General features: G+C 37.0%; 1 protein-coding gene and 1 pseudogene across 1 annotated transcript in view; both read left to right on the top strand.

Moving 5' to 3' along the window:
* FZD3 (frizzled class receptor 3) overlaps window positions 1–23117 on the top strand; it is a 145870-nt gene that overhangs the window by 100537 nt on the left and 22216 nt on the right. The window contains exon 4 of the mRNA XM_006864343.1: window positions 19692–19840. Coding sequence (XP_006864405.1) covers window positions 19692–19840 — 149 coding nt within the window. The remainder of the gene's footprint in view (window positions 1–19691; window positions 19841–23117) is intronic.
* On the top strand, window positions 6770–8395 carry LOC102832250 (annotated as a pseudogene).

Raw genomic sequence — 23117 nt, 5'->3', positions numbered from 1 at the left:
TATATATATATTATAGTATTTGGCAATTCAACACTTTTTGCATGCACAGTTAAGTGAGAGTGATTGCATTAATCATCTTGTACAACTGTCACCTGTATCTGTTGCCAAATTATCCAGAGTGATCCTTTTAAAATATAAATCAGATCTTGTTGCTCATTTGAACAAAACCTCCATTGGCTTCCTATTACTCATTGAATAAAATTCATATTCTTATTATGGCCAGCAGAGGTATGTATGATTTGGACTTCTGCCAACTTCTTTGACTTTATTTCCCATCACTTTCTGTTTTTGTATGCTCAGCTATAGACAAACTGGCATTTTTGTTAATATTCTTATAAGACAATACATTTGTTATCTTAGGATTCTTTTTCCTTCTAGAAAAAACCTTTTACTAGAATGAATATGTTCCAAATTGGTTACTTAGATGTCATTTCCTTGCACAGGCTTTTCCTGAGCACTTACCTAAAATAGAATGCCGCATTCACCACACCACATCACACCCCCAAACTCTACCCGCTACCCTGCTTTATTTCTAAAGAGTTTATTACTACCCAAAATTATAAGATATATTTCCTTGTTTATTTAATACTTCACTCTCACTTTCCAGACCTCCATAGAATGTCAGCTCAGCAAGAACAGGAAATACTGTGCCTCATTTACTACTTTAGGTTTTGTGCTTGGACACAGTAGATACTCACTATGTAAGTAAATGAATTCATTTCAAGACCTTTAACAAATGAATTCCTCTCCCTAGACTCTGATTTCACTTCTTTGAAAAAAAATTACATTGTGTCCTTAAGATCTCTGAAGAAAAGTATTTAGACTGCAGATGATCAGTAATCTAGATTTGAAGGAAACCTCAAAGGTTTAAGCCCCTTGTTTTACAAAAAGTAAATTGCCCAAGGTCACATTGCCCAAACCAGTGTTCTTTTCACATAGCACAGTACCTCTAATTCGGTGATTAAATTTTGATTAAAATTTTACTGATTTTAATGTTTATATTGTTGACCTTATGTCCCTTTATTATATTCTTTTTCTAAGCCACTTCTTTATATTTCATTTTTTTTCTCTTCCACGAGTCATTCTTTGCTCATTGTTCATTGAATATAAGCAGATGTGATTTGAAGCATGATACTTGTCACATTCTTCCTTTTACCTCTCTCTCCCAGCTTTTATAATGACTTTCTCTCTTTTTTTGTAAGCTACAGCATAGTTATGGTTAATGTGTCCTGATGTGGCACTGTGGGCTAATGAGCCAGACTGCAAAGCCATTTGAACTGCAAGGTTGGCAGTTCAAGCTCACTACTTGCTCCTCAGAAACCCTATACAGGGTTGCTATGGGTTGGAACCAACTCGACGTCACTTAACAACAACAACAGTACTAGTATGTACACATTAGAAAAATTAAAAGAATGACTGGCTGAAGAGAAAATGTAAATATAAAGAGGTTTAGGAAAAGAATATAATGAAGGAGCACAGGTCAAGAACATAAACATTAAAATCAGTAAAATTTTAATCAAAGAATAAAGGGACATCTATTCAGAGTTGGTCAAAGAACTAGGGGTACTAATTCTGTGTAATGTGAAAAGAACACTGGTCTGAGCAATGTGACTTTGGGCAAATTAATCATAGAAAAGGAGCATAATTTTTGGAACAAACTTAGACATAAAAATCATTCTTTAATTTTTCTCTAATTGCCCACAAAAGTTTCTTCCAGGTTCATAGACTCAGGTTGTAAGGGTGAATCTTAGAATATACCTGTTACAGCCCCTTAATTTTTCAGATGAGGAAATTTAAGTGTGTATCAGTTTAGAAAACACTGAAGGAAGCAAAGATAAACACGGACTCCTCAGAGTCTTCAGTATGTGATTGTGCATGTGAATCTCTAAGTGGAGGATTAGAATGTCCAAATTTTATTTTATCACAGCATCACTTATAGGACACCTTTAAATGTTTTCTGGGACAGTGTTCCATGGAATACATTTTTAAACACCTTTGTAAGTACTTTATATATATGTTTCAATTATATTTGTTAGGGTTTTTTTGGGGGGTTGGCATCTACTGTGAAATGAGTGAAGATTTACGGACAAGATCATCAGTTTTACATTCAGCAAATACTACACTTTGTTTTGTTTTATCTCAATGACTGTAATCCCTTCCGTGGAACAACAGTTAACCTGCTTCCTGCTTGTGGCTCCTATTTCCATTCTACCCACCTTCCCTTCCCTTCTTAGCTTTGTCCTTAAGTACATGTTGCCTCTTTGATTTTGAATGACTGACTAATACCTATCTACTACTTGGTTGAAAGTTGGGCCACAGGTGTGAGTTCCTTTCTAGACCTGAACGGTAGTTGATGACCATAATCTCAGGTTCCTGCAGTCTCTTTCTAACCAGTAAGTCTGGTCTCCCTTTTTTTTTTTTTTTTAATAATTTTGCATTTTGTTCCACACATTTTGCTGCTCTATCCAGGGCCTTCTATGCAATCCCTTTCAGAACAGTTAGTAGTGGTAGGTAGCTGGCCACCATCCAATTCAGGTGTCAGAGTCATGGAGATTGATGTTGTGAGTTTTTTAATGACTTGATCAGTTTGTTAATTTGATATAGATCTGTTCAAGTTTTCTACTTCATTGTGTATTAGTTTAGGTAGATCATGTTTTTCTAAAAATTTATCCATTTCTTTTACATTTTCCAATTTGTTGGAGTACAAGTCTTAATAATATTGTTATATCCTTTTTATTTCCATTGATTCTATTATGACATCACCCATATGGTTTTTTATATGTGCTATTTGCGTCTTCTCCCTCTTTTCTTTTGTTAGTTTTGCCAATGGTTTGTTGATTTCATTAATCCTTTCATAGAAACAGCTTCATATCTTGTTGATTCTTTCTGTTGTTTTTCTGTTTTCTAACTCATTTATTTCTGCTCTAATTTTTGTTGTTTCTTCTGGTGACTGTAGGCTTAGTATACTGGTCTTTTTCTAATTGCTGGAGGTTGTTGTATTCATGTGTTAATTTTGATTCTTCTTTTTGGATGTGTGTGATTATTGCTGTAAATTGCCTAAGTGTCCCAAAGTATCCCAAAGTTTTAATATGTTGTATTGTTGTTCTCATTTACTTCAAGGAATTTTTAAATTTTGGTTTTTATTTGTTCTGTTACCCAGTGGTTTTTAAGCAAAGTGTTATTCAATTCCCACATATTTGATTTTTTTCCTTGATCTTTCTGTTGTTTATTTCTAATTTTATAGCATTGTGATCTGAGAAGATGCTTTGTAGTATTTCGATGTTTTAAAATTTATTAAGACTTACTTTGTGGCTTAACACATGGTCTGTTTTGGAGAATGTTTCATGTGCTTTAGAAAAGAATGTGTATTCTTTTGTTGGGTTGAGTGCTCTGTTAAAATCTATGAGATCAAGACAGATTGTGTTGTTTAGTTCCTCTTTGTCTTTGTTGAGTTTCTTTCTCGTTGTCTTATTCTTTTTTGAAAGTGTTATATTAAAATCTCTTACTATTATAGCAATAGAATTATCTATTTCTTCAATTCTAGTAAGAGTTTGATTTATGTATTTTGGGACTCTCTTTTAGGAGCACAGATATTTATTATGTTATGTCCTATTATCAGTTGATCTTTTAATCATGAGATAATGCCATTTTTTGGCTCTTATGTTGGCTTTTGTCTTAAAGTTTATTTTATCAGAGATTCATGGTGCCACTCTTACTCACGTGGTTAAGAATCGGGCTGCTAACCTCAAGGTCGGCAGTTCGAAACTACCAGCCATTACGTGGGGGAAAGATGAGGCTTTCTGCTCCCTTAAAGATTTACAGCCTCGGAAATCCTGTGCAGGGTCACTATGAGTCGGAACCAACTCCACGGTACTTAACAACAACAACAACTTGCTTTTTATTGATTACCATTAGCTTGATATTTTTTCATCCTTTAATTTTTAACCTATGTTTGTCTTTGTGTATAAGGTGTTTCTCCTATAGACAGCATAGTCAAAGATGCCATTTTTTTATTCATTCCTCTATGCTCTGTCTCTTGATTGGTGCATTTAATCGTTGATGGTCAGTGTAATTAGCGATAGATATGAATTGATTGCAGTCATTTTGCTGTGTGTTTTTTGTGTTGCTGCTGCTTTCTTTGTTCTGCATGCTTTCCTGTGCCGAGTTCATTTTTTGTTTGTTTATGCTTTTTCTAGTCCATTTCTTCATAGTTTTAATGTTTACAAAGGCTTCATGGATTTTCCTTTTCTTGATTTGATATGTAGGTGTATTACATTTCTTTGAAGTTACCCTGTACTTTATTAATTCATTCCCCGTTTTAAAACAGTCTGTTTTATCTTGAAATCTACCTGAGCTCCTCACCACCCAGAACTCTGTAACTATACTTTTCCCTCCCTTCACTTTGTAGTTGTCTTGATCATCGATTGACATCTCTGATTCCATATATTCAGTCCTGTAGTTTTCGTTCTACTCTGGACACTTCTGTATCTGGATTGAATTCCGGGTGGTGGTGAGCGTATGTCAAGCTTTGGTTGTTGTCTGCTGTTGGTTAGTTCTGTCCAAAGAAGAACTCACTTTAGTATTTTTTGTAAAGTTGGCTTGGGTTTTACAGATTCTTTTAACTTCTGTTTATCTGGAAATGTTTTAATTTTGCCATCATATTTGAGAAACAGCTTTGCTGGTTTATGATTCTTGTTTGGCAGTTTCTTTCTTTCACAGTTTTGAGTATGTCTCCCCATTGCCTTCTTGCCGCATGGTTTCTGCTGAGAAATCAGTTTATTCTTACTGGTTTTCCTTTGTTAAATTTTTCCCAAGTTGCTTTCAGAATTCTTTCTTTGCCTTTGATTTTGGAGAGTTTGGTTATGATAATATCTTGGTGATTTTCTTTTGGGGTCTATCCTGTCTGATGCTTCTTTTTTTTTTTTCTTCTTTTTTTTTAATGTTTTATTGTGAATTATGTGATAGTTTACATGGGAGAATAATAGCTTTACATTCATCCTATGGTATATCGTTTCATTGTCTGGTTTAGCTTCTTAAATGCTAATCTTCTCTACTTTCATGATGTTAGGGAAATTTTCTTCTACAGCTCTTCAGTTTTCTTTCTGTGGTTTTCTTTGTTTCTTCCTGTTCTGAAATTCGAATCATCCAAATGTTATTCCTGTTCATGTTGTGTCACATGAATCTTAGGCCTTCTTCAGATTTTTTCATTCTTTTTTCTGATTGTTCTTCTAGCTTACTAGTATTGAGGGATTTTTTTCTCAAACTCGCTGAATCTGGCTTCCATCATCTCAAATGTACTCCTTTGCCCATTCAGTATATTGTCCAGTTCTGATAACTTAGTATTAGTCTTCTAGATTTTTGTTTGCAGGTTTTATATTGTCTCCAGTCCCTTCACTGTTTTGTTTGATTGTTCCTCTAGCACTTTTCTGAATTTTCCTTGTTTCCCTTGACATTTCTGTCAATAGTTTGACAGTACCTAAATATCATTTTACTGAATTCTTTCAGGCCGTTCCAGTACCTTTTTAGCCTCAAAAACTTTTTCTAGCTCTTCCTCGTGGTCATCTGTTTGAGCTACTCATTCCTGTTTTCTCATGTGAACAGAGATTGTCTGTTGCTTTTGAGGCATTGTGGTGTTATTGTATTAGTATTAAGTTGATGAATGTATGTTGGTATATTCTTAGGCATTCACCAGCTCCTTCTGGTGTGTGTGATCAAGAGATGAGCTTGTGCACCATTCTGTTTGTTCTTTGTGTGGTTCAGAGTGAATTTAGGTGACTTGGTTGTTATCATTGATGTGGTATATGTTGTTGTTGTTAAGTGCTGTCAAGTCGGTTCTGACTCATAGCAACCCTGTATAGGATTTTTACAAGGAGTGGCTGGTGGGTTTAAACCAACCACCTTGTGGTTCAAACCACTCTTGCAGTCCAGTGCATTATCCTGCAGCACCACACCAGGACTCCAATCTGGTATGTAACAGCTAATATTGACTCTGACCTATTTGGTGGTGCTAAGAAGGGTACAGCTGTCTTTGGGCTTTATGGTCACAGTTGCTGTCTCATGTCGGGTGAGACAAGAAGTGAAAACACTCCCACAAAATGGGAAAGTAAGCGGTATGCTTTTGCATTGCTTACTAGCCTCTTGTTTTCACAGCCACCTGAGAAATTTTCAGATGGTCCCAGTGTGTCTCTCTGACCTATAACCAGTCTTTTTTTTTCCCTTTCCCCTTTTTTTCTGCCTCATATGTCCGTTTGCTGTTTCTCTAAAGCTGGCCAGAGCCAACTATGCAGATTTGGAACAGGGCCTGCCGGAATGGGGCTATTGCTGCTGTTTCCTTCTCAAGTTTTGCACTTAGCCAGGGGTCCTCGTTATTCCTCCTTCCTTGAAAGCAGGACCTTTCTTCAGGGTGTACACTAGTAGAGGTCTCACCTCTGGTCACCAGAGAAGTGCAAGGAACCAGAGAGGAAAACAGAAGAAAAGGGGGAAGAAATTGCACCTTTGTCTCTGAGTCACAGGCAGGCTTCTGCAACGCAAAACTTTCCTTTTTTCTTAATCTACTTGCTCAGGCTCAAAATGACTGCAGTGGGTCCAAGTCAACAGTTACATTTATTAGTTATTATTATGTGAAAATCTTCTATTAAAAATGGTGTGTCATATGGTCAACTGGCATAACATAGTCCACAAAGACAAGTCTACATCCTACTTTGGTGAGTAGTGACTGGGCTCTTAAAAACTCATGAGCACTCTCCAGAAGGTTCTGCATCGCACCACCATGATGGGCCATCATCCAGTGCTTGTGCTTAGCTGGAACACAAAGTGTGAATCTGGAAGGAAAGTTCAATCTGGAAACATCAATTCTGCCAAGACTGTCACAGATACCATCTGAACATATTTGGGACCTAAGTCTATGATGAAGATGCTTTTGGACCCAATGGGAGGCATTATGATGACTAATAATGGTAGTGCCATTCTTTGAGAGATTCAGGTCCAGCATCTAACAGCAAAGTCTATGACTAAAAGTCACTCGACCCAGGATGAAGAGGTTGGAGATGGAACCATATCAGTAATTATTCTCGCAATGCTGTCTGTCACTGAGCACTTCTTGAGCAACAGATGCACCCAACAGTGGTGATCAGTGCTTTGCGCAAGGTGATATGATCAGCACTCTTATAGAAATCAGTACCCCTGTTGACATCAGTAACCATGATGTAATGTTGTACATCATCAACAGTTCCATCACTACCAAAGCATCAGTCAGTGGTCCTTTCTGGCTTGCACCGTTCCCCTCATACTATCAAAACTGCAGTTTGAGGAGAATGGTTCGAAGGAGATTGACATCATGAAATATGCTATAGTGGAAAAGATACCTGGGGACATAATTAAAGATTCATGTGTCATACGTGGAGTCATGGTTAATAAAGATGTGACACATCCATGAATTAGGATGAGCTCTTAGATTGTGATACTGGATTCTTCTCTGGATTACAGGAAAGGAGAAAGCCAGACCAACATTGAAATCACATGAGAGGAAGACTTCACATGAGAGGAATCCTCCAAACGGAAGAATTGTACATCCAGTAGCTCTATGAGGACATTATCCAACTGAAGCCCGATGTGGTCACGGAAAAGGGCATCTCAGATTTGCTCAGCACTACCTCATATGGGTCAATATTACAGCCATTTGCAGAGTCCAGAAAACAATAATCATTTCACTAGAGTCTGTGGGACCGGGTAGCCAGCCCACCAAAAGAACTGAAAGAAGATGATGTTGAAACAGAAGCTGGCCTATTGAAAATCAATTGGAGATGAGTACATTACATTCATCACTGAATACAAAGACTCCAAGGCCTGCACCATTCTCCTCAGAGGAGTCAGTAAAGAGATTCCATCGGAAGTAGAACACAACTTCCAGGATGCTATGTAAGTGTGTCACAACATCCTCCTTGACACTCTGCTAGTGCCAGGAGATGGGGCCTCTGAGATGACTATGACTCATGCATTTACAGAAAAACCCAAGGCCATGACTGGGGTGGAACAGTGGTCATACAGGGCTATTGCCCAGGCCTTAGAGGTCATCCCTTGTACCCATGTCCAGAATTGTGGGGCCAGCACTATCCACCTACTTATCTCCCTTCAGGCCAAGCACATCCAGCAGAACTGTGAGACTTGGGGTATGAATGGTGAGACAGTACTTTGGTCGACATGTAAGAACTGGGCATCTGGGATCCATTGGCTATGAAACTACAAACATACAAGACAGCTGTAGAAATTGGCAGTTCTGCTGCTGCAGACTGATGGCATCATCTCTGGCCACAAAAAGAAGGATGATGACCAGAGCCAGCAACGAGGGACTCCTGATGCTGGCATTAGGCAAACAGCCTCAATACACAGAGCCTAATGTGAAGAATCCCAATCATAAGCCATCTAGAAAAGCTTCATGGAGGGAAAGAGATCTTCAACCAACTCCCTCGTTTTGCACCCATCCCATCTGAGATGCAAGACATTTGAGTGAAGAAACCCTCTTGTATGTCTAGCTCAGTCTAACTTTCAGAAAATTGCAGACACAGTCATCCACTGACTGCAAATACATGTGAGACTCTCAAATAAGAATCATCTAACTAGATGTTAACTCACAAAACAGAGATAATAATAAATTGTTTAAAACTATTAAGTTTTGGGTTGGTCTCGTATATAGCACTAAACATTAATATTTACAAATATATTTCCTATGTAAAATTTTAAAAAATAAATGGCATTTGACATTTTAATCTTTACCTAATGGTTGCTGGAGCTGTCTCACACAGGCTTACAAAAGACCATTGTGTGCCTCTCCACAGAGTCTCATTCAGTCCTGGTACACTGGTAGCTTGAAAATGGCCACCAAGGTTTGCCTATGCAAACACCACAAGGGTGCCTTACAATTAAAAAAAAGTATTGCTTCTAGAGTTCCAATTCATACAAGCCTGGATTTATTTCAAACAAAATGTGTTTAAACGTGTCTCTGTGATCAGTGGATTGCTGCAGATAAGTTTTCTACATAGTTCTCCTAGTCTTGTTAAGAGTGCCTTCAAACAAAAAAGGGGAGGTGGGTACTGAAAAATGTGTTAACACAAAGATCAGCTTAGATCAAAAACATGATCTTTCCATCAGTCTTTTAAGCAAGATCAAAGCTAATGAAGATATTTTTATGACATGAATAATTTTTTATAGATTTTCTCAGAAGGACACACAGGACGATTAAGAAATTGAAAACTGCGTTGGTGAGAAAAAAGCCAGGAAAGTTGCACCAAGGGGAATTTTTTCCATCAAGACAATGCATCTACTCATTCTTCGAGTGTAACAGGGCTGTCCTAGAAGAATTTAACTGGAAAGGCTTACTGCATTCATTCTACAGCCCTGATCTTTCCCCTTCTGACTTCTTTTTGTTCCTATACCTTGAAGCACATTTTTTAAAAAACCAACTAGTTGAATCACTTGAGGATACCAAAACTGCCATTTTGACCTGGTGTAGGTTGAAGAATTCTTCAGGGAAGGGTTGGAGAGATGGAAGCACTGTCTTAGGAAGTATATAGATATAGATGGAAGATCTGTCATTAGCTTCACATTTTGGTATATTTGTTTAGTATAGGTTTCTATGATTGTGCCGCAGTTCTTTTTTATTTACCCTTGTATTTCAACAACAGCAGTTGTCAAATGCTACAAATCAGAGTTTCCCTCTAATCAAATGGTTGAATGGTAAACATTTAACGCCTATCATTGTCTTTGTCTTCCTTTTTAAACTTTATTACTTTTGTTACTTGTTTAGCTATTTGGTTATACCATGATTAATTTAAATCATCTAGAATTATAAGGAAACCAGAACCCACAGCCATCGAGTCATGTCTGACTCATGGCAACCCTGTATAGGTTTTCCAAGTTTGTAAATCATTACAGGAACAGACAGCCTCATCTTTCTCTCATAGAGTGGCTGGTTGGTTTGAACCACTAAACCTTCTGGTTAGCAGCTGAATGCTTATGCAAACACCACAAGGGCGCCTTACAATTAAAATAATGACCTACAATTTCTATAAAATAATCCTCAAGTAGAATTACTGTATCAAAGGATTTGAGCACTTAATTTTTTGAAATTTTATAAGATTGTGTACCAGAAATATATCAATTTATGTTCCAACCCCAACAATGAGGGTGTTTCCCTACATTTCATTCAGCACCAATTTTTTTATATTTGAGATATTCTTTAAATTTTTTAATATATAGTCACGTGGTTCAAAAACAACTAAAGTATAGAAGGGCTCCCTTCTATCTTTACCTATGTTTTCCCAGCTTCCCAATGCCTTCCTGAGGATTACCATCTCATAAGAAATTTTCATATCCTTCTGACACGTTGTCAAGAGGAACCAGTCCCTGGATAGGATATCAAGGATATCAAGCCTGGTAAAGTGGAGGGTCAGCAAAAAAGAGAAAGACCTTTAATGAGACGGATTGACACACTGTCAGCAACAATAGGCTCAAACATAACAATGTTGAGGATAGCTCAGGACCGGGCAATGTTTTCATTCTGTTGTGCGTAGCATCATTATGAGTTAGAACAGACTCATCAGTACCTAATAACATATAGAGATGTTTATGTATATATAAGCAAGTATATTCCTTTTCCTCCTTTTTTTTCTTAGCTCAAATGGTAGCACTGATGATACACAGTCCTCCACCTGCTTTAATAATATAACTTGGAGATCAATAATTAAAAAGAAAAACTTTACTTGATGTTTTTAATGAATTCATAGTATTCCATTGACTATATAAACCATATTGCATGATTACAGTATATTACAATTGCAAACAATTCTTGTGCAGATGCCATTTCACATATATGAATTTATCTGTAGCATAAATTTCTAAAACTAGAATTGCTTAATCAGTGGACACAATTTTTATAGAAATTACAAAATTGTCTTTAATAACAGACTTAATTAATATTCCCACCTCGAATATGTGGCAGTCTATTTATCCTCACATTTGCTAACAGAACATATAAGATTTTGGATCTTACCTATCTTATAGATAAAAAAAATCATTAAATTTTTTGTTGCTTTCCTTTTTGCATGATTTTTATAGTTTTTTTTAATTGAGTGAAACTGAATGCTATGTTTAAGAGCCTTTATTTTTCTATAAACTATCATTTGCTCATTTTTCTTTAGGATTTGAATTTTTATTTATTTGTAGGAGTTGTTTACTAGTGAAATTATACCCTTTATCTGCCATATAGTTTGCAACAATTAATGACTAGGTTTTGTGGGGTTTGGGGTTTTTTTTGTTTTTTGTTTTTGCTGTTTTACTGTTGTTTTGAAGCTTATGGTCATGCAGAAATGTTGGGGTTTTATGTTGTTAGATTTTCAAGTTTACTCTTGTTGTTGTTGTTAGGTGCCATTGAATCAGTACCGACTCATAGTGTCCTATGCACAGCATAATGAAACACTGCCCGACCCTGGACCAACCTCACTATTGTTGCCACACTTAAGTCCATCAGTGCTGCCACTTGGCTTGTCCATCTCGTTGGGAGTCTTTCTTTTCTTCTCTGACCCTCCACCTTACCAAACATGATACCCTTCTCCAGCGACTGGTCCCTCCTGACAATATGTCCGAAGTATAAGAGATGAAGTTTGGCCATCTTGACCTCCTAGGAGCACTCTGGCTGCACTTCTTCCAAAACAGATCTATTGGTTCTTTTGGTAGCCCATGGCACTTTCAGTATTCTCCTCAAACACTATAACTCAAAAGCATCAATTCTTATTCGGTCTTCCTTATTCACTGTCCAACTTCGCATGCATATGAGGTTATTGAACATACTATAGCTTGGGTCAGGCGCATCTTAGTCCTCAAACTGACATCTTTGCTCTTCAACAGTTTAAAAAGGTCTTGTGCAGCAGATTTGCCTAATGCAATACGTCGTTTGATCTCTTGACTGCTGCTTCCGTGAGTGTTGACAGTTGATCCAAGAAAAATGAAGTCTTTGACAACTTCAATCTTTTCTCCGTGGATAAGAATGTTGTTTATTGGTCCAGTGGTGAGGATTTTGGTTTATGTATATTTTACTTTATAGTTAGAAAGTCATTCTTCATCCTGGGAGTATAAAAACTTTCTTCAAGAACTTGATGGTTTCTTTGTTGTTGTTACTTAATTTTTGTTATTTTTCCATTTGAATCTTTGATCCAGTAGGAATTCCTCTTTCTATGAGGAGTGGTAAAGTGTCAGCTGTTTTTATTTTTTAGATCTCTATCTAGAATCCATTTATTCAATCATCTTGTTTTTTTCCTAATGGCTTAAAATACTAAACCTGTTTGCACCCCAGAATTACATAGTTTAAGCTATTATAGTTTAATGCTATTTTTTTCTTATCTTTCAGGATGTTTCTGATTATTCTTGTTTGCTTAATTTTCCAAATGAATTTTAGAATTCATTTGTCTAATCCTCACATACATAGACTCCTGATGTGATGCTGTAAGATAAGCACTGGACTTTAAACCACAAAGTGAGTAGTTCAAACCCACCAGCTCCTTGGAAATCCTATATGGGGTCATTATAAGTCGGAATCGACTCAGTGGCACAACAGTCCTTATATGATATGTTTTTTATTGAAATTGTGTTACATTTAATTATTAAATCAAGAAGAATTTGCTTTTTTATGAGAGTGATTCTATCCCAAATAACATTTTAAAGGAATGTTTTAAGTTTTCTTCATTTGTTATTGCTCTTTTTACGTGCCATTCAAAGTGACTCTGTATAGAGTTTCCAAGGTTGTAAATTTTTGCAGGAGCAGAAAGCCTCATTTTTCTCCTGTGAAACAAATAGTGGATTTGAACCTCCAACTTTGTGGTTCACAGTCCAGTGCTTATCCTATAGAACTACCATGTGCCCTTTCTTCATATTGTTGTTATTAAGTGCTGTGGGGTTAGTTCCGACTCATAAAAACCCTCAATTGGATTTCTGAGGCTTTAAGTCTTCAGAGGAGCAGAAAGTCTCATCATTCTTGTGTGGAGTGGCTGGCAGGCTTGAACCATGGGTCTTGTGGTTCGCAGTCCAGTGCTTATCGTATGCTCTTTTTCTTTATATTGTTATCGTTGTTAAGTGCCATCGAGTCAGTTCCTACTCATGTTGTTAAGTGCCATCCAGTGGGTTCCAACTCATAGCAACCCTATGTACAATAAAACAAAACACCACCCGCTCCTGCGCCATCCTCATAATTGTTGCTACACTTGAGCCCATTGTTGCTGCCACTGTGCCAACAGAGGTCTCCCTGTTTTTCACTCTCCTTCCAGTTTACCACATATGGTATTCTTCTCCAGAGACTGGTCCCTCCTGATAATAAGTCCAATGTTTGAGAGACGATATCTGGCCATCTTGACTTCTAAGGAACATTCTGGTTGTGCTTCTTTCAACACAGATTTGTTTGTTCTTCTGGAAGTCTGTGAACCTTTAACATTATTCTTTAACACCATTACTCAAATGCATCAATTCTTCTACAGTCTTCCTTATTCATTGTCCAACTTTCGCATACATATGAGGCTATTGAAAATACTATGACTTGGGTAGGGTGCACATTAGTTCTCAGACTGGCATCTTTGCTCTTGAACATTTCAAAGAGATCTTGTGCAGCAGATTTCCCTAATGCAGTACGTCATTTAATATCTTGACTGCTGCTTCCATGAGTGTTGATGGTGGGTTCACTTAAAGTGAAGTCTTTAACAACTCCAGTCTTTTCTCTATGTATCATAGTGTTATGTACTGGGGCAGTGTTGAGGCTTTTTGTTTTCTTTACATTGATGTGCAGCCCATACCAAAGGTTGTAGTCTTTGACCTTCATCATCCAACTCATAGCGACCCTGTATAGGGTTTCTGAGGCTTTAAATCATCACGGAAGCAGAGAGCCTCATCTATCTCCCACAGACCTAGCAGGCTCAAAGGCTCAAATTGCAGATTTTGTGGCTTATAGTCCAGACTTATTGTGTAGAGATCACTAATTTTTCTTATTAAACTTATTCTTAGATATTTTTGTCTTCTGTTATTGTGGTAAATACTTTCCTTTCTTATATTTACTTATGTATGTATATAAGTTATCTCTGTATTATCATTTTGTGGCCTAGCCATTTTGCTTATTATTTATAATATTTTTTCTTATTTTCTTAGTTTCTTTCAGATATAAGATTATACCATTTAGAAATAATGATAATTTTACCTCCTTTTAATTTTTCACTCTTAATTTCTCTCTCTTGTCTAAATCAGAGCCTGGAACTGTTGAAACAAGGTTAATTAAAAGTATCCGCAGTAGACGCTCTTCTGATAGTCCTGACTTTAATAGAAATATTTCTAGTGGTGTTTTAGTGTTTTCCCATTAAGCATGATACTGGTGTTTGGATTGAGACAGATTTATTTTCAGTTTAGGAATTGTTCATCATCTATTTGTGTGGCACTATGGGTTAATGTGCTGGATTCCAAGGTTGGTTTGAACTGCAAGGTCAGCAACTCAAGCTCACCAGCCGCTCCTTTGAAACCCTATGCAGAGTCACTATGGGTTGGTACCAATTTGACAGCACTTAACAACATTTGTATTTTAATCATAATTTTAAGAATGGATGATATTTAATTTTAACTAATGTGGTGCTGTGGGATAAAGCTCCGGACTGCAAGGTCAATTTGAACAGCAAGGTCAGTGGTTCAAACTCACCAGCCACTTCTTAAAAACCCTACACAGGGTTGCTCTGAGCCAGAACCAATTCAACAGCACTTAACAACAACAACGACAATAGCAACAATAATGCCTTTTCAGAATTCGTGGAAGTGATCATGTTTTTCTTATTACCTAGAAAAATTTTAAATGTATACATTTCATTTTTCTGATACTGAATCATCCTTACATTCTTAAATTTGGTCATGACATGTTCTTTTAATGTGCTCTTGGGTTCTGTTTGCATAAAAATACATAAATAAGATTAACAGTTTTATTCAGTGTTTGTGAAGGTTTGATCCAATTTTATGCTTGCTTTACATAAAAACATTGAAAGATGTGAATTTGGAATTATATGTTCTTTAAAGGTTTATGAGTATTCCTGAACAGTTAATTGTGCTCAAGAGGAATCGGCACATAGACTAAGAGGCAGTTGTTCGAACAGAACATGGGAACACTGAATGATTTAAAATTAAGAAAGGTGTGTGACGGGGTTGTATTCTTTCACCATATGTATTCAACCTGTATGCTGAGCAAATCATCCGAGAAGCTGGGTTATGTGAAGAAAAACATGGCATCAGGATTGGAGGAAGACTCATTAACAACCTGTGATATGCAGATGATACAACCTTGCTTGCTGAAAGTGAAGAGGACTTAAAACATTTACTGATGAAGATCAAAGAGCATAGCCTTCGGTATGGATTACATCTCAATATCAAGAAAACAAAATCCACTCGACCAATAAACAACATTCTTATCAATGGAAAAAAGATTGAAATTGTCAAGGACTTCATTCGTCTTGGATCAACTACCAACACTCATGGAAGCAGCAGCCAAGAAATCAAGTGACGTATTGTGTTAGGCAAATCTGCTGCACATGATGTTTTTAAAGTGTTGAAGAGCAAAGATGTCAGGTTGAGGATTAAGGTGCACCTGACCCAAGCCATGGTATTTTCAATAATCTCATATGCATATGAAAGCTGGACATGAATAAGGAAGACCATAGAAGAATTGATGCTTTTGAGTTGTGATGTTAGAGGAGAATGTTGAAAGTGCCATGGGCTACCAAAAGGACCAATAGATCTGTGTTGGAAGAAGTGCAACCAGAGTGCTCCTTGGAGGCCAAGATGACCAAACTTTATCTCTCATGCTTCGGACATATTGTCAGCAGGGACCGTTCTCTGAAGAAGGATAAGGATATCATGTTTGGCAAGGTAGATAGATGGTCAGAGAAAAAGAGGAAGACCTCCAGCGAGATGGATTGGCAAAGTGGCAGCATCAATGGGCTCAAGTGTGGCAACAGTTGTGAGATTGGCCCAGGACCAGGCAGTGTTTCATTCTGTTGTACATAGGGTCGCTATGAGTTGGTACCGACTCATGTATACTAAACAAACCTATATGTATACTAAAGCAAACCTAAGGGAAAAAATAATAAAGGTAAAAGAAAAAAATGAAGTAATTATAATACATATTGTTGTTAAGTGCCATCAAGTCAGTTCTGACTCATAATGATGCCTGTATAAGGTTTCTGAGACTATAAATCTTTGTTAAAGCAGAAAACCTCATCTTTTTCCCATGGAATGACTGGTAGGCTCAAACCACCATCCTTGTGGTTTGCAGTCCCGTGCTTATCCTACAAAGCCACCATATTTCCAGTTAACACTAGTCAGCTAATTTTATTTGTGGTGTGTAATTTTGCATAATTTTTGAATGTTTAGCATTCAAAGCTATCAAGACCTTTTATGGTTTCATGGGTTCACATCTCCCTGCATCCTTCATCCAATTAAAAAAATATATTCTTTGAATACTTTTTCTTTGTCTAGAATTTATTTTTCTTTGTTGTGTGATGTGAAATCTAAGTTTTTTCCCAAGTCAACCATCTCGACGTAATTTATTAAAAAATCCATCCTTCCCCTATGTATTTGAAATAACTTTTATCATAGCTAAGTTTTTAAGCTCTATGAAAAACTTCTATTGGTCTTTGGTTTATAGGAATCCTCCAAGCGATTCCCAAGCCATAGTCAATCTCTACTCCAAGGACTATCACAGTAACAGAAGGAAAACAACCATACATCTCTTATAATGGCCACTGATAACCACCACTTGGAGAAATTAATGGGGCCAGCTAGAGACAGCCTGGCTAGAATGACCAACCTGACCTTGAATAAACAGGAGATTGGTCCTGAAATTCTTCTGGCCCCTACCTCATACCTGACCTGAAATCCTTATAAAAATCCCCTCCCCTTTCCTTCAGGGAGCTCTGGTAGTGTAGTGGGTTACATGTTGTCCTGCTAACGCAAGGTCACCAGTTCAAGTCCACCAAGCATTTAGAGGGAGAAAGATGAGACTTTCTGCTTGTAAAGAATTATAGTCTCAGAAACTCTATACAGGGTCACTAGGAATCAGAACTCTCTGGCACACTACCACCACAATCAGTATTAATTTGCCCCAAATTAGTCCTGTATGATCCCAAACATGGTATTTTCAATTACTTCGTATGTGTGTAAAAGTTGGTGAATAAGGAAGACTGTAGAAGAATCAATTCATTTGAATTATGATATTGGAGAAGAATACTGAAAGTACTGGAGAATGCCTGATGACCAAACAAATCTATGTTGAAATAAGTACAGCCAGAATGCTCCTTGGAAACCAGGATGGCATGACCTTGTGTCTCATACTTGGGACATATTATCAGGAGGGACCAGTCCCTGGAGAAGAGCATCATGCTTGGAAAAATGGAGGGTCCGCAAAAAAAGGAAGTCCCCCAAGGAGGTAGATTGACACAGTAGCAGCAACAATGGACTCAAATATAACAATTATGAGAATGGTGCAGGACCCGGCAGTATATTTTGTTCTATTGTGCATAGGGTTGCTTTAAGTTGGAACCAACTCAATGGCACATAACAACATCATCAGCAAGATTAATTTAAGGGAGAACTGAAGTGACCTCTTTAAAATATTTAGGCTTCTTATGCAGAAACATGGACTATTTTTCTATTTATACCAGTTTTCCTCTGTGTCCTTCAGTGGAGTTTCTAGTTTTCTCTTTATTTCTTTTTAGGTTCATCCCTGGGTTTTTTATAATTTTTGTTACTATAATAAATAAAATTGTTTTAATTATGTTTTCTATCTAGTTGTTTATAAGAGTTCCTAGGTGGTACAAATGGGATAGTGCTTGACTACTAGCTGAATAGCTAGTATAAATATGTAGTATGAGCATGTATAAGAACTCCCTATAAGTATGTTGTTAAGTTCAAGTTCTCCAAGTGGCACCTTAGGAGACAGATGTGGCTATCTGTTTCCAAAATGTCCCAGCCTTGAAAACCCTATAAACAGTTTTAGTCTGCACACTTGGGATCACCATGAGTCAGAATTGACTCAGTGGCAACCAACAACAATGTTTCTAGTATTTAGGGAAACATTCAATTTTGAAATTTTTTTTTTTCTAACTTATTTAACTATTTCATGATTTCAATTAGTTCTTCAGTTGATTTTTTTGGATTTTCCTTTTTGATAGACTTTTGTGTCTTTTGAGAAATTATACTGTTTTGGTTTTGGTTTGGTTTTGGCTGGACTTTGGGAAAAATAGCTTTATCCTTCATATCTTCATAGAGTACAGGAGTTGGCCTGATAAACAGAGTAGCTAATGTTATTTGAACCTTATAGCGTAGGCTGATAATTAAGAAAAGGCTACCCTGTAATTTTATTAGTGCCATGGTACCAAATAAGAACAACTTAAGTTGAAAAGAAATATATCCCTTATGTAAAGAATAAAACTAGGTGACTTCTAAGTTTAAGTGATTAGTTGAGAGAATAGAGAAGAGAGGAGCTACTTTAAGAGCTCTTATACAGAGGGTACAAGTGAGAAGTATGGAACAAGAGAATTGGAGTAGATGGCAGAGAAAAAATGTAACACCAGATTAGGAGAACAATCATGATTGCCGTATTGTAGAAACATGAGAAGTTTATAAAGTATGAGATGACACTTGATAACTGATGCTAAATAGAAGTTAAAAAAAAAAGAGAGAGAAAAAAAGAGCCAACAAGATGCCATCATATTTGTAAACAAGAGGGTTATTTATCTGCTTTTGTTTTGCTTCATCTACTGCTTAATTGCAGTTGTTAACTATTCTGTGGTTTCTTTACTTTGTATTTTCATCTAGCATATCAATTTAGTGAGAACACTAATTAAGCCATACTTCTGTTAAATAAGTCTCACATAGGCTTTGTGCAATATTAAGTATGTTGTTGTTAAGTGCCATTGAGTCAGTTCCAACTCATAGTGCCCCTGTATAGGGCTTCTGAGGAGCAGCTGGTGAGTTTGAACTGCCAACCTTGTGGTTAGCCATGCAGTGCTTATCCTACAGTATAAGTATGTTGTTGTTAAGTTTCATTGAGTCGGTTCCTACTTATAACAATACTGTATAGGGTTTCCAAGGAACAGCTGGTGAGTTTAACTGCCAACATTGTGGTTAGCAGTCCAGTGCTTATCCTACAGTACCACACCAGTAAAAGTATGTTGTTGTTGTAAAGTGTCGTCAAGCTGGTTACAACTCATAGCATTGGGTTTCTGAGAAGTGGCTGATGAGTTTGAACCACTGGCCTTGCAGTTTGCAGTCCACTGCTTATACTACAGTGCCATACCCGTACTCCAGTATGAGCACGTGGTTGTTATGTTCCATCAAATCAATTCTGACTCATAGCGACCCTGTCCTGTATAGGGTTTCCAAGGAACAGCTGCTGGTGGGTTTGAACCACCAACCTTGTAGTTCAAACTGACCTTGCAGTCAGGGCTTATCCTACAGTGCCACACCAGGACTCTAGCATAAATAAAAACACCAAATTTATAGAATTCAATATCTTACTCTCATTTATTTCATTTAAATGATCTATAATGCCCTTTCCTTAATAACAAGTTCTTTTTATATTTTTGAAATATTTTTTTGATGTGTTTTTATTTTTCTTCTCATAGGTTACTCAGATGAGTCGTCCAGACCTGATTCTCTTTCTGATGAAATACCTGATGGCACTCATAGTTGGTATTCCCTCCATTTTTTGGGTTGGAAGCAAAAAAACATGCTTTGAATGGGCCAGTTTTTTCCATGGTCGTAGGAAAAAAGAGTAAGTTGAAATAAATTATAACAGTGTTTACATTTACTTAAGTGTTGGTGTTGCTTATATTAAAATAATTTGGGTTTGGAGAAAATACTCAAACAAAATACTTGTAATCTTATTTGAATAAGCAGCCACTGGTTATGAATGGCACAGTATCATGTCCAATTAAAACCTAAAAACTTATTTTGAGAAGATACCATGTAGAACCAGGCTTGTGATCTAATAGAAATTGTTTGAGGAAAGCCAATCTTTATGAAAAAAATTTAAGTTATAATTAAAAACTAAATGTGAATATGAATGTATTACCATTCTTTTTATACCCTTTGATATTCCTATGAGAGTTGATATGTATAATCATCTGTTTTACAGATAAGAAAATTGAAACACAGAGAGGTTAAGCTAGTTGGCCAAAGGTGCATGGGTATTTAATGTTAAGAGTTAGATTAGACTTCTATTTCCTGAATGACCATTGTTCTTTCAACTACACCAAAAATGATTTAACGAAACACAGTGATATCCCTTTACAAGGTGTTGTTGTTGTTATGTGCTATCGAATCAGTTCTGACCAATAGCAACCTTGTATAGGGTTTCCTAGGACTGGCTTGTAAGCTTGAACTGCTAACCTTGCAGTTCAGACTGTCTTTGCAGTCCAGCGTGTTAACCCATGGCGCCATACCAGGACTCCCTTTATAAGGTAGTATATGTTAAAGCCAAAATAGAAAAATGGCAATAGTACATAAAATGAGATACGTTTAAAAAATTATTTTAATTAATAATTGACCACACTGTATTATAGAGTGTTATGGTGATCTTGCAGAATCAATCATTTGAAAAGAAAGACTGTGGAACATTCACAAAGGAAGAAATTGTTTAAAACTTTTTACTCAGTGTAAGTTTCACGAGGGCAAGTCAAAAAGTATTGCTACTAGGGTTCTAATTCATACATGCACAGGTTTTTCCCAAATAAAACCTGTTTAAAATATGTCTCTGTAAACAGTGAATGGCTGTAGACAAGTGTTCTCAGTAATACACTTTGTCTTAGTCTCATTAGAATGTTTTTAAAAAACAACAACAACAACAAAAAAAAAACAGTCCAGTCAAAACAGTGCCTTCTGAGAGTATCTGCTTGGTCAGTTAAATTCAAGGCAGGTCAGTTCAGAAGGTTATAGCAACTGTTTATATCAAAATTAAGGGATAATTTTGATAGATTTTCTTGGAGGACACAGGGCATCATGAGGGGAAGAAGTTTTTAGAAACCTGAAAATTACATTTGCAAGAAAAAAATCTAGTAAACTTGTTCTCACAGAGGAATTTTTTCCATCACAACGATGTACCTGTTGATTCTACAAGGGTAGCAAGTGTTGTCCTAAAAGAATTTTGATGAGAAACTTTACCCCATCTATATCCTACAGACCTGATCTTGTTCCATCAGACTCCTTTTTATTTCCCAAACTCAGAAAACATTGAAAAGAAACACAATTTGAGTCCCTCGAGGAAGATAAAAGTGCCATTTGGACATGGTGTAAATTGAAGAGCACAGAATTTTTCAAGGATGGGTTAGAGCGATGGAAACACTGCCTTCAGAAGTATACAGACCTAGGTGGAGGATATGCCACGGAACATTAGCTTCATATTTTGATATTTTATTTAATAGATATTGCTATGATTTTTATAGCAATACTTTTTTACTTATCCTAGTATATAAAAGGAGCTCTAGTAGCGTAATGGGTACGAATCGGGCTGCAAACCTTAAGGCCAGCAGTTCGAAACTACCAGCTGCTCCGCAGAAGAAAGATGAGGCGTTCTGCTCTCATAAAGATTTACAGCCTCGGAAACCATGAACAGGGTCGCTATGGGTTGGACGAAGGCACTTAACAACAACAACAGTATATATAAAAGGAGCTCTGGTAACATAGTGGTTACAAATCAGGCTGCTAACCTCAAGGTCAGCAGTTCAAAGCTACCAGCCGTTATGTGGGAGAAAAATGAGGCTTTCTGCTCCTGTAAAGATTTACAGCCTCAGAAACCCTATGTGAGGTCGCTATGCATCAGAACCAACTCCAAGGCACATCACCACCACCAGTATGTATAAGCCCCAAAGCCTGTTGCTGTCAAATCAATTCCAGTGCATAGTAATCCTTTAGTGCAGAGTAGACTTAACCCCATAGAGTTTACAATTGTGACTGTAAACCTTTATAAGTGAAGACTGTTAGTGGAGTTCATACCTTTATGGTTTTACTTAAACTGGGGTCTTCTGAGGGCTTCGGGGGCAGGATATAGACTATAAAACTGTAGACTATATGTAAAATGTCATGTTTGGGTTAATTTTTTTCTTATATGATTAAACTTAGAGACACTAGTTTTAGCCTCACAAACAAAATCAGTATTTTGTATCACCAGTTATAAGCAGTCTCTGTTTTACAGCAGGGTGTTCCAAATAGTTAATGCGCTTAGCTGCTAACTGAGAGGCTGGAGGTTTGAGTCCAAACAGTGACTCCGTAGAAGAAAGCTATGGTGATAGGCTTCAGAAAAAGCATCCATTGAAAACCCTAAGAGCACAGTTCTACTCTGTTTTACATGGGATCACCACGAGTTGGAATCAACTCGGCAACCAGTTAGTTTTGGTTACATAGTTAGATTAACATCAGAGATAAATGATCACAGTTTTAAGATAGATGTTTCTTTCATAGTATCTGAGACTGCCTTCAGTGATAATCAGATAATGCACTTCTTTAGATATAGCTTTTTTAGGGAAGAGAAAGAAATTAGGAGAAGGGACCATGCAACTACTAAAAACAAGTGTTTCTTAGACCTTTCTTCATTCTTTGTTGTTGTTGTTGTTAGCTGCCATCGAATTGGAACCGACTCATAGCGACCCTATGCACACAACAGAACAAAACAATGTCCAATCCTGGGCCAACCTCACTACTGTCGCCACACTTGAGTCCATCAATGCTGCCACCTGGCCATTCCATCTCGTTGGGGTCTTCCTCTTTTTCTCAGACTCTCCATCTTACTAAGCATGATATCCTTCTCTAGCGACTATTCCCTCCTGACAATATGTCCAAAGTATGAGAGACGAAGTTTGGCCATCTTGGCCTGTAAGGAGCACTCTGGGTGCACTTCTTCCAAAATAGATCTATTGGTTCTTTTGGCAGCCCATGGCACTTTTAGTATTCTCCTCCAACACCACAATTCAAAGGCATCAATTCTTCAACGATCTTCCTTAATCACTGTCCAGCTTTCACATCCATATGAGGTTATTGAAAATACCATGGCTTGG

Source organism: Chrysochloris asiatica, unplaced genomic scaffold, assembly GCF_000296735.1.
Source record: "Chrysochloris asiatica unplaced genomic scaffold, ChrAsi1.0 scaffold00064, whole genome shotgun sequence".
NCBI lineage: Eukaryota > Metazoa > Chordata > Mammalia > Afrosoricida > Chrysochloridae > Chrysochloris > Chrysochloris asiatica.
The sequence above is the reverse complement of the archived record's forward strand: the minus strand, read 5'-3'. Positions and strand labels throughout refer to the sequence as shown.